Source organism: Scomber japonicus, chromosome 14 (genome assembly GCF_027409825.1).
Source record: "Scomber japonicus isolate fScoJap1 chromosome 14, fScoJap1.pri, whole genome shotgun sequence".
Lineage (NCBI taxonomy): Eukaryota > Metazoa > Chordata > Actinopteri > Scombriformes > Scombridae > Scomber > Scomber japonicus.
In genome coordinates, this window is record NC_070591.1 from 188,264 (window position 1) to 200,776 (window position 12,513).

Genomic DNA, 12,513 nt, shown 5'->3' on the forward strand with positions numbered 1-12,513 from the left:
GTAACAGTAGGATGGTAGTAACAGTAACAGTAGGATGGTAGTAACAGTAGGATGGTAGTAACAGTAACAGTAGGATGGTAGTAACAGTAGGATGGCAGTAACAGTAGGATGGTAGTAACAGTAACAGTAGGATGGTAGTAACAGTAGGATGGTAGTAACAGTAACAGTAGGATGGTAGTAACAGTAGGATGGTAGTAACAGTAACAGTAGGATGGTAGTAACAGTAACAGTAGGATGGTAGTAACAGTAACAGTAGAATGGTAGTAACAGTAGGATGGTAGTAACAGTAACAGTAGGATGGTAGTAACAGTAGGATGGTAGTAACAGTAACAGTAGGATGGTAGTAACAGTAGGATGGTAGTAACAGTAACAGTAGGATGGTAGTAACAGTAACAGTAGGATGGTAGTAACAGTAGGATGGTAGTAACAGTAACAGTAGGATGGTAGTAACAGTAGGATGGTAGTAACAGTAACAGTAGGATGGTAGTAACAGTAGGATGGTAGTAACAGTAACAGTAGGATGGTAGTAACAGTAGGATGGTAGTAACAGTAACAGTAGGATGGTAGTAACAGTAGGATGGTAGTAACAGTAACAGTAGGATGGTAGTAACAGTAGGATGGTAGTAACAGTAACAGTAGGATGGTAGTAACAGTAACAGTAGGATGGTAGTAACAGTAACAGTGGGATGGTAGTAACAGTAACAGTAGGATGGTAGTAACAGTAACAGTAGGATGGTAGTAACAGTAACAGTAGGATGGTAGTAACAGTAACAGTAGGATGGTAGTAACAGTAGGATGGTAGTAACAGTAACAGTAGGATGGTAGTAACAGTAGGATGGTAGTAACAGTAACAGTAGGATGGCAGTAACAGTAGGATGGTAGTAACAGTAACAGTAGGATGGCAGTAACAGTAACAGTAGGATGGTAGTAACAGTAGGATGGTAGTAACAGTAACAGTAGGATGGTAGTAACAGTAACAGTAGGATGGCAGTAACAGTAACAGTAGGATGGTAGTAACAGTAACAGTAGGATGGTAGTAACAGTAGGATGGTAGTAACAGTAACAGTAGGATGGTAGTAACAGTAACAGTAGGATGGTAGTAGCAGTAACAGTAGGATGGTAGTAACAGTAACAGTAGGATGGTAGTAGCAGTAACAGTAGGATGGTAGTAACAGTAGGATGGTAGTAACAGTAACAGTAGGATGGTAGTAACAGTAACAGTAGGATGGTAGTAACAGTAGGATGGTAGTAACAGTAACAGTAGGATGGTAGTAACAGTAACAGTAGGATGGTAGTAACAGTAGGATGGTAGTAACAGTAGGATGGTAGTTACAGTAACAGTAGGATGGTAGTAACAGTAGGATGGTAGTAACAGTAACAGTAGGATGGTAGTAACAGTAACAGGATGGTAGTAACAGTAACAGTAGGATGGTAGTAACAGTAACAGTAGGATGGTAGTTACAGTAACAGTAGGATGGTAGTAACAGTAGGATGGTAGTTACAGTAACAGTAGGATGGTAGTAACAGTAGGATGGTAGTAACAGTAGGATGGTAGTTACAGTAACAGTAGGATGGTAGTAACAGTAGGATGGTAGTAACAGTAACAGTAGGATGGTAGTAACAGTAACAGGATGGTAGTAACAGTAACAGTAGGATGGTAGTAACAGTAGGATGGTAGTAACAGTAGGATGGCAGTAACAGTAACAGTAGGATGGTAGTAACAGTAGGATGGTAGTAACAGTAACAGTAGGATGGTAGTAACAGTAGGATGGTAGTAACAGTAACAGTAGGATGGTAGTAACAGTAGGATGGTAGTAACAGTAACAGTAGGATGGTAGTAACAGTAACAGGATGGTAGTAACAGTAACAGTAGGATGGTAGTAACAGTAGGATGGTAGTAACAGTAGGATGGCAGTAACAGTAACAGTAGGATGGTAGTAACAGTAACAGTAGGATGGTAGTAACAGTAGGATGGTAGTAACAGTAACAGTAGGATGGTAGTAACAGTAGGATGGTAGTAACAGTAACAGTAGGATGGTAGTAACAGTAGGATGGTAGTAACAGTAACAGTAGGATGGTAGTAACAGTAACAGTAGGATGGTAGTAACAGTAACAGTAGGATGGTAGTAACAGTAGGATGGTAGTAACAGCAACAGTAGGATGGTAGTAACAGTAACAGTAGGATGGTAGTAACAGTAACAGTAGGATGGTAGTAACAGTAGGATGGTAGTAACAGTAACAGTAGGATGGTAGTAACAGTAGGATGGTAGTAACAGTAGGATGGTAGTAACAGTAGGATGGTAGAAACAATAACAGTAGGATGGTAGTAACAGTAGGATGGTAGTAACAGTAACAGTAGGATGGTAGTAACAGTAACAGTAGGATGGTAGTAACAGTAGGATGGTAGTAACAGTAGGATGGTAGTAACAGTAACAGTAGGATGGTAGTAACAGTAGGATGGTAGTAACAGTAGGATGGTAGTAACAGTAACAGTAGGATGGTAGTAACAGTAACAGTAGGATGGTAGTAACAGTAGGATGGTAGTAACAGTAACAGTAGGATGGCAGTAACAGTAACAGTAGGATGGTAGTAACAGTAGGATGGTAGTAACAGTAGGATGGTAGTAACAGTAGGATGGTAGTAACAGTAACAGTAGGATGGTAGTAACAGTAACAGTAGGATGGTAGTAACAGTAACAGTAACAGTAGGATGGTAGTAACAGTAACAGTAGGATGGTAGTAACAGTAACAGTAGGATGGTAGTAACAGTAGGATGGTAGTAACAGTAACAGTAGGATGGTAGTAACAGTAGGATGGTAGTAACAGTAGGATGGTAGTAACAGTAACAGTAGGATGGTAGTAACAGTAGGATGGTAGTAACAGTAACAGTAGGATGGTAGTAACAGTAACAGTAGGATGGTAGTAACAGTAACAGTAGGATGGTAGTAACAGTAGGATGGTAGTAACAGTAGGATGGTAGTAACAGTAACAGTAGGATGGTAGTAACAGTAACAGTAGGATGGTAGTAACAGTAACAGTAGGATGGTAGTAACAGTAACAGTAACAGTAGGATGGTAGTAACAGTAACAGTAGGATGGTAGTAACAGTAACAGTAGGATGGTAGTAACAGTAGGATGGTAGTAACAGTAACAGTAGGATGGTAGTAACAGTAGGATGGTAGTAACAGTAGGATGGTAGTAACAGTAACTTCCTGTCGTCTGATTGGCTCACCTGGTCAGGTCACATGATCACTTCTCTGGAAGCTGATTGGATCATGTGTGACCGGCGGAGGATCCACGTGTTCCTGGGGGCCCCCCCCTGTGAGCTGGGGGGGTCTGCTGCCGGGACCCGCCCCTGTGAGCTGGGGGGGTCTGCAGCCGGGACCCCCCCCTGTGAGCTGGGGGGGTCTGCAGCTGGGACCCCCCCCTCAGGCTGGACCCACCTGGAGCTCACCTGGCAGGAAGCACACCTGAGACCTGCAGCAGGTGAGATGGGGGGAGGGGGAGGGGGCGTTGGGGGGGGGGGGGGGGCAGAAACTCAGGACTTCCTGTTTGTATAAAAGTTTATTCTTAATCTTTATTATTACAGACCAAGAAGCTGATTGGTCCACAGAGACTCAGAGTTCAGTTCAGGAGTATCTGGACCACTGCTTCCCTGGACCTGGACTAGAACCTGGACCTGGACCTGGACTAGAACCTGGACCTGGTCTAGAACCTGGACCTGGACTAGAATCTGGACCAGGACCTGGACCTGGACCTGGACTAGAACCTGGACCAGGACCAGAACCAGGACCTGGACCACAACCTGGACTAGAACCTGGACCAGGACCAGAACCAGGACCTGGACCACAACCTGGACTAGAACCTGGACCAGGACCAGAACCAGGACCTGGACCACAACCTGGACTAGAACCTGGACCTGGACTAGAACCTGGACCAGGACCAGAACCAGGACCTGGACCTCATGCTGAGCACCTGGTCCAGAACCTGTCGGTCCAGACTCACTTCCTGTCCACGTGGACTTTGAGCCAGGCCCTGGTCCTGAGAGGAAGCCCTGCCCCCCCCCAGCTGCCCGGCCCCCTCGTGAGGGTGCAAGAAAGTGGCGTCGTCATGGAGACCACCACAGAGGGGGTGCTGTGCTCCCAGGAGGACGACCCCCCCCCAAAATCACCTGACCTTAAAAAGGCTCGACTCTCTGAAGACCCCCCCACAAGGCCCATAGCCCCCCCCACCAGGCACCTAGACCCCCCCACCAGGCACCTAGACCCCCCTACCAGGCCCCTAGCCCCCCCCACCAGACACCTAGCCCCCCCTACCAGGCCTCTAGACCCCCCCACCAGGCCCCTAGACCACCCCACCAGGCCCCTAGCCCCCCCCACCAGGCCCCGGGGTGCCCTCCCCACCCTTCTGGCCCACTGTGAGGGTGGGGGGCGGTACTCTGTCCTGGTTGCCGTGGTTCATCCCTGCTACCTGAAGGAAGTCCAGGTGAGTCCGTAGTTAATGTCTGAGAGTTATGAAGGGAGGAGCAGGTTGTGTATGAAGGGAGGAGCAGGTTGAAGGGAGGAGCAGGTTGTGTTATGAAGGGAGGAGCAGGTTGTGGTACGAAGGGAGGAGCAGGAGGTGTATGAAGGGAGGAGTAGATTGTGTTATGAAGGGAGGAGCAGGTTGTGTTATGAAGGGAGGAGCAGGTTGTGTTATGAAGGGAGGAGTAGGTTGTGGTACGAAGGGAGGAGCAGGAGGTGTATGAAGGGAGGAGCAGGTTGTGGTATGAAGGGAGGAGCAGGTTGTGTTATGAAGGGAGGAGTAGGTTGTGATATGAAGGGAGGAGCAGGTTGTGTATGAAGGGAGGAGCAGGTTGAAGGGAGGAGCAGGTTGTGGTACGAAGGGAGGAGCAGGAGGTGTATGAAGGGAGGAGTAGATTGTGTTATGAAGGGAGGAGCAGATTGTGTATGAAGGGAGGAGCAGGAGGTGTATGAAGGGAGGAGCAGGTTGTGTTATGAAGGGAGGAGCAGATTGTGTATGAAGGGAGGAGCAGGTTGTGTATGAAGGGAGGAGCAGGTTGTGTTATGAAGGGAGGAGCAGGTTGTGTTATGAAGGGAGGAGCAGATTGTGTATGAAGGGAGGAGCAGGTTGTGGTATGAAGGGAGGAGAAGGTTGTGTATGAAGGGAGGAGCAGGTTGTGGTATGAAGGGAGGAGCAGGTTGTGTATGAAGGGAGGAGCAGGTTTTGGTATGAAGGGAGGAGCAGGTTGTGTTATGAAGGGAGGAGCAGGTTGTGTTATGAAGGGAGGAGCAGGTTGTGTTATGAAGGGAGGAGCAGGTTGTGGTATGAAGGGAGGAGCAGGTTGTGCTATGAAGGGAGGAGCAAGTTGTGTTATGAAGGGAGGAGCAGGTTGTGTATGAAGGGAGGAGCAGGTTGTGTTATGAAGGGAGGAGCAGGTTGTGGTATGAAGGGAGGAGCAGGTTGTGTTATGAAGGGAGGAGCAGGTTGTGGTATGAAGGGAGGAGCAGATTGTGGTATGAAGGGAGGAGCAGGTTGTGTATGAAGGGAGGAGCAGGTTGAAGGGAGGAGCAGGTTGTGTTATGAAGGGAGGAGCAGGTTGTGTTATGAAGGGAGGAGCAGATTGTGGTATGAAGGGAGGAGCAGGTTGTGTTATGAAGGGAGGAGCAGGTTGTGTTATGAAGGGAGGAGCAGGTTGTGTATGAAGGGAGGAGCAGGTTGAAGGGAGGAGCAGGTGGTGTATGAAGGGAGGAGCAGGTTGTGGTATGAAGGGAGGAGCAGGTTGTGTATGAAGGGAGGAGCAGGTTTTGGTATGAAGGGAGGAGCAGGTTTTGGTATGAAGGGAGGAGCAGGTTGTGGTATGAAGGGAGGAGCAGGTTGTGTTATGAAGGGAGGAGCAGGTTGTGTTATGAAGGGAGGAGCAGGTTGTGTATGAAGGGAGGAGCAGGTTGTGCTATGAAGGGAGGAGCAGGTTGTGTTATGATGGGAGGAGCAAGTTGTGTTATGAAGGGAGGAGCAGGTTGTGTATGAAGGGAGGAGCAGGTTGTGTTATGAAGGGAGGAGCAGGTTGTGGTATGAAGGGAGGAGCAGGTTGTGTTATGAAGGGAGGAGCAGGTTGTGATATGAAGGGAGGAGCAGATTGTGGTATGAAGGGAGGAGCAGGTTGTGTATGAAGGGAGGAGCAGGTTGAAGGGAGGAGCAGGTTGTGTTATGAAGGGAGGAGCAGGTTGTGTTATGAAGGGAGGAGCAGATTGTGGTATGAAGGGAGGAGCAGGTTGTGTTATGAAGGGAGGAGCAGGTTGTGTATGAAGGGAGGAGCAGGTTGAAGGGAGGAGCAGGTGGTGTATGAAGGGAGGAGCAGGTTGTGGTATGAAGGGAGGAGCAGGTTGTGGTATGAAGGGAGGAGCAGATTGTGGTATGAAGGGAGGAGCAGGTTGTGTATGAAGGGAGGAGCAGGTTGAAGGGAGGAGCAGGTTGTGTTATGAAGGGAGGAGCAGGTTGTGTTATGAAGGGAGGAGCAGATTGTGGTATGAAGGGAGGAGAAGGTTGTGTTATGAAGGGAGGAGCAGGTTGTGTTATGAAGGGAGGAGCAGGTTGTGTATGAAGGGAGGAGCAGGTTGAAGGGAGGAGCAGATTGTGTTATGAAGGGAGGAGCAGGTTGTGGTATGAAGGGAGGAGCAGGTTGTGTTATGAAGGGAGGAGCAGGTTGTGGTATGAAGGGAGGAGCAGGTTGTGTTATGAAGGGAGGAGCAGGTTGAAGGGAGGAGCAGGTTGAAGGGAGGAGCATGAGGAGCAGGTTGAAGGGAGGAGCAGATTGTGGTATGAAGGGAGGAGCAGGTTGTGGTATGAAGGGAGGAGCAGGTTGTGTTATGAAGGGAGGAACAGGTTGTGTTATGAAGGGAGGAGCAGGTTGAAGGGAGGAGCAGGAGGAGCAGGTTGAAGGGAGGAGCAGGAGGAGCAGGTTGAAGGGAGGAGCAGGAGGAGCAGGTTGAAGGGAGGAGCAGGAGGAGCAGGTTGAAGGGAGGAGCAGCAGGAGGAGCAGAGTTATTACTGTTTATTATTATTATATTATCAGTGTCCACGTAGCGCTGCAGTCACATGATCCCCTTCCTGTGTGTAACGTGTGAATACTTCCTGCTTCCTGTCTGGGGGGTCAAAGGTGAAGGCGGGGCCCTTGGTGCCTCTGGCTTCCATCGTTGTGACCGACCAATCAGCTGCTGACAGGAAGCTGCTGCTGTGGAGACGGGCGGCGTTCTGGGTGCTGACGGTCAGCCCGGGAGACATCCTGCTGATCACAGGTAACCAATCAGCTGATCACAGGTAACCAATCACCTGATCACAGGTAACCAATCACCTGATCACAGGTAACCACTCACCTGATCACAGGTAACCACTCACCTGATCACAGGTAACCAATCACCTGATCACAGGTAACCACTCACCTGATCACAGGTAACCAATCACCTGATCACAGGTCACCAATCACCTGATCACAGGTAACCACTCACCTGATCACAGGTAACCAATCACCTGATCACAGGTAACCAATCACCTGATCACAGGTCACCAATCAGCTGATCACAGGTAACCACTCACCTGATCACAGGTCATCAATCACCTGACCACAGGTAACCAATCACCTGACCACAGGTAACCACTCACCTGACCACAGGTAACCAATCAGCTGATCACAGGTAACCACTCACCTGACCACAGGTAACCAATCACCTGATCACAGGTAACCGATCACCTGATCACAGGTAACCAATCACCTGATCACAGGTCACCAATCAGCTGATCACAGGTAACCACTCACCTGACCACAGGTAACCAATCACCTGACCACAGGTAACCAATCAGCTGATCACTGGTAACCAATCAGCTGATCACAGGTAACCAATCAGCTGATCACTGGTAACCAATCACCTGATCACAGGTAACCAATCACCTGTGTGTGTGCGTGTGTCTCTGTCTGTGTGTGTGTGTGTGTCTCTGTCTGTGTGCGTGTGTGTGCGTGTGTGTGTGTGTGTGTGTGTGTGTGTGTGTGTGTAGAGCTGCAGGTGAGGGAGGACAGGTGGAGAGCAGAAACTGTCCTTCAGTCGACGTTCAGAAGCAAACTGCTCAACCTGGGACCGATCGCTGGCTCCGCCCCCCCACACACTGGCCCCGCCTCCCTGCCAGCTGGCTCCGCCCCCCCTCCAGCTGCTCAGCAGGTGGACCCCCGTGCTCTCAGCTCTCTGTGTGGTTTTCTTCGGGAGCAGCGCCCCCTGCTGGTGTCCCTCCCCCGCCGCCCCCCCCAGGACCTGAACCGCCTCCCTTACGCCACCCTGAGGTCACTACAGGTCAACACGCTGGTTCACGCCCTGCTGCGTGTCACACACACACAAACAGGTACACACACACACACACAGACACACACACAGGTACACACACACACACACACAAACAGGTACACACACACACACACACACAAACAGGTACACACACACACACACACAGGTACACACACACACACACAAACAGGTACAAACACACACACATACGCATATACACACACACACACACACTACTTCAGGATAATGGAGAAATAAACTCTATGGCCAATGGAAACAGGACGTTCTGTTGCTATGGCAACCAGCATGTTACTACCGTAGCAACACGCTGTTTGACCAATCACCTTCATATGTACTGTTTCCCACAATGCACCTGTGGAGGGTTTAACATGCTGTGTGTGTGTGTGTGTGTGTACCTGTGTGTGTGTGTGTGTGTGTGTGTGTGTGTGTGTGTGTACCTGTGTGTCTGTGTGTGTGTGTACCTGTGTGTGTCAGTATGGAGGGGGGGGGCAGAGTCAGGCCTCCAGCATCAGACTGTTGTGACTGTGGAGCAGCCGGGCGGACAGCAGGGGGCGCTGCTGCTGTGGGGGGGGGCCGTGGACTGGCTGCCAAAGTTCAACAGAGACAGAGGTATACACACACACACACACACACACACACACACACACACACACACACTAAGTAGATGATGTAATGACTCTGTGATGTCATCGTCTATCAGCTGTTGTCTGGGACGTCCGCTTCCTGTTGGTGAGGGAGGGTTTGACCTCTGACCTCCCAGAGCTGCACTCGACCCCCTGGAGCTCCGTCAGGTCTCTGGACCCGGCAGACCCCCGGGCCCAGGACTGGACCAGGACCAGCCAGACCAGGACCAGGACCAGCCAGACCAGGACCAGCCAGACCAGGACCAGCAGCAGTCTGGAGCTGGACCTCCACACCCTGCTGTCCCAGAGATACTCTGGTAACCCTAAACCTGCTATCATAGATATACATATACATATATATATCTATATCATCTATAGACTCATATATATATAATATATTATAACCATCTAGAGGGTATATAGAGTATGTATATTATATATCATGTGACCCCTGACCCCTGACCCCTGACCCCTCTCCAGGTGAGGTGGATCTCAGAGTCCAGGTCGTCTCCTTCCAGTTCCAGGACTCCTCTCCTTCCCAGAATGCACCACGGCAGGTCCTGGACGGCTGCACGCCATTGGCCGGCATCGTGGCGGCGCTGACTGATGACATCACGTATACGGGCTGCGGGCGCTGCGGTGGCGAGCTGGACACGGACGCTAACGGCATCTACTGCCCCTGTTACCCCTGCCTGCCCCACACCGCCGTACGCCGCTACTACAGGTACCCCCGCCGGCCAATCGGGGGGGGGGGGGGGGGGCGGGACTGGGGGGCAGGGCTGGGGGGCAGGGCTGGATCTGTGCTGGGGGGGCGGGGCTGGATCTGTGCTGGGGGCGGGGCTGGATCTGTGCTGGGGGGCGGGGCTTCTTCTGATTGACTGCTGTGTGTTTCAGGCCGGCGGTGCTGACAGTGAGGGGGGGGGGCAGCAGCCAGGTGCTCGTTCAGGTTCCTCCGGTTCCTCTGCAGAACATCCTCAACGTTCCACCTGATCAGCTCCACCGCAGCTCAGGTAGGTTCAGCAATACCTGATAGTCACATGATCAATACCTGATAGTCACATGATCAATAATATATATATATAATAATAAACTGTGAGGATCAATAGAAACAATCCCCTCCATTGACTTGTATAGAGACGGTCGCCCCCTGGTGGCCTTTTGATAGAATGCAGCTCTAAGTTACTTCTCCATTGACTTGTATAGAGACGGTCGCCCCCTGGTGGCCTTTTGATAGAATGCAGCTCCAAGTTACTTCCTGGTTGGACCAGAACTCCCCGCCTGGTAATGATGTATTGACCCCCCCCGCCCCCTCCACTCCCCCCCCCCCCCCCAGCTCCAGGCTCTCAGGTGAAGCTCCTCCAGGTGGCAGCAGAGCGGATCCAGATCCTCTTCCTGTCCACAGAATCCTTCGTCATCACGGTTCGGAGTCACTTCCTGTCCGATGAGAACAGCGTCCCCATCACCCAGGACCTGGTCCTGCTGGACCTGCAGCCCCCCCCGGACCCCCCATCACCCAGGACCTGATCCTGCTGGACCTGCAGCCCCCCCCCCCCAGGACCTGATCCTGCTGGACCTGCAGCCCCCCCCAGACCCCCCATCACCCAGGACCTGATCCTGCTGGACCTGCAGCCCCCCCCGGACCCACCATCACCCAGGACCTGACCCTGCTGGACCTGCAGCCCCCCCCCCCGTCTCTGTAGACCAGAACCATCCAGACTCTGCAGTTTCAGAGAGACCAGATGGACAGGATGTGACTGGATCACATGATTATGGTTAAAGCCTCCTGATTGGCTGAGATATAAACTGTTTATTAAAGCTTTGTATTTACTCGCTGACTCTGAGTGGAGTAATGTTGCCATGGAGACGGGGGTTAGGGTTAGTACTGGTCTGAGCATCGAGCTTTTAAAACATCATAAACTTCAAATGTTTGTTTTCATTTATTTTATTTTTTCAAATTGACATCTCGTTTTACGACAGTGACACCGTCGCCCGGCAACCACAGTAACCCAGTAACCACAGTAGCCCGGCAACCACAGTAACCCAGTAACCACAGTAACCCAGTAACCCGGCAACCACAGTAACCCAGTAACCTGGCAACCACAGTAACCCAGTAACCCGGTAACCACAGTAACCCAGTAACCACAGTCGCCCGGCAACCACAGTAACCCGGCAACCACAGTAACACAGTAACCATGACAACCCAAACAAACCCAGAAATAAATGAAGTCAGTTTAGAAACAAAGTTCATGTTTGAAATTATTAAACGTTTCATAATCAGAGTGTCTGTGTGTGTGTGTGTATGTGTGTGTGTGTGTGTGTGTGTGTGTGTGTGTGTATGTGTGTGTGTGTGTGTGTGTGTCTGTGTGTGTGTGTATGTGTGTGTGTGCGTGTGTCTGTGAGTGTGTGTGTGTGTGTGTGTGTGTGTGTGTGTGTGTGTGTGTGTGTGTATCTCTGTGTTATATTAAAAGTATTTTACATTTCAACACACACCCCCCCCCCCGGCAACCCACCGGGACTTCCTGTGGTATTTCCTGCTGATGTGAAGCCGCGTGGTCTGAACCCTGCCGCAGCTCTTCAGCCCCAAACTCATCGAGCTGCTGCTTCTGTCCTGCTGCCAAACACGTTCAACCCTAACTGAGCTCTGAGCAACTAACCCTACCCCACCCTACCCCCACCCTACCCCACCCTACCCCCACCCCACCCTAACCCCACCCTAACCCTAACCCACCCTACCCCACCCTAACCCCACCCTAACCCCACCCTACCCTACCCCTCCCTAACCCTACCCCACTCTAACCCCACCCTAACCCTGGAGTTTGAGTTAGCACCTCCACGCTAAACACCCAGGTGCAGCCAAGCCAGCCTCAGCTCCACCAAAGGACCATTTTGGAGTGTGGGAGTCGCAGCAGAGCCGTGATTGATTCCCAGTTAAGACACTCTGGTAAGAAATGCTTTACATTATGGGCTTAAAACTGCCTTCAAATGGAAAATAACAGGATTTTAAACATGCAATTCAAAACGCCATTAATCGTGATTAACTATGGAAACTGCGATTAATCGCGATTTAAAAAATTAATCGTTTGACAGCCCTAGATTATATCTAACAGCTTTATTTAATAGTTTATATCTAACAGCTTTATTTAATAGTTTATATCTAACAGCTTTATTTAATAGTTTATATCTAGGTTTAGGGTTTATAACTATTAATGTATTTATATATATTTATATTCTACAGGAGACATCGATCATCAAATGTCTGCAGAACGTTTCATCTCTACATACACACAGGAAGTTATAACATATATATATATATATATATATATATATATATAATAATATAATAATATAATATAATATATAATATATTTGATCCAGTCAGACTCATGTTGATCTTTTAATGATAAATAAATAAATAGATAGATAATAAATATATATATAAACATAAATAAATGTGATTTTCATGTTTGGAGACAAAAAAATCAACGCTGAAGATTTAATGACGTTTATTTCAAATCAGGGTCAAAGGTCAGAAAACTGA

At 49.6% G+C, this 12,513-nt stretch overlaps 1 protein-coding gene across 1 annotated transcript; it reads left to right on the forward strand.

Moving 5' to 3' along the window:
- Positions 1 to 3,390: 3,390 nt before the first annotated feature.
- On the forward strand, positions 3,391 to 10,518 carry shld2 (shieldin complex subunit 2; the record flags this gene model as incomplete). Its single annotated transcript, XM_053333504.1, has 9 exons — positions 3,391 to 3,484; positions 3,588 to 4,483; positions 7,158 to 7,296; positions 8,051 to 8,389; positions 8,827 to 8,961; positions 9,053 to 9,292; positions 9,456 to 9,699; positions 9,870 to 9,985; positions 10,309 to 10,518. Coding segments are annotated over 9 exons (2,394 nt in total), but the record flags the coding sequence as incomplete, so codon positions are not given.
- Between the last annotated feature and the right edge of the window lie 1,995 nt (positions 10,519 to 12,513).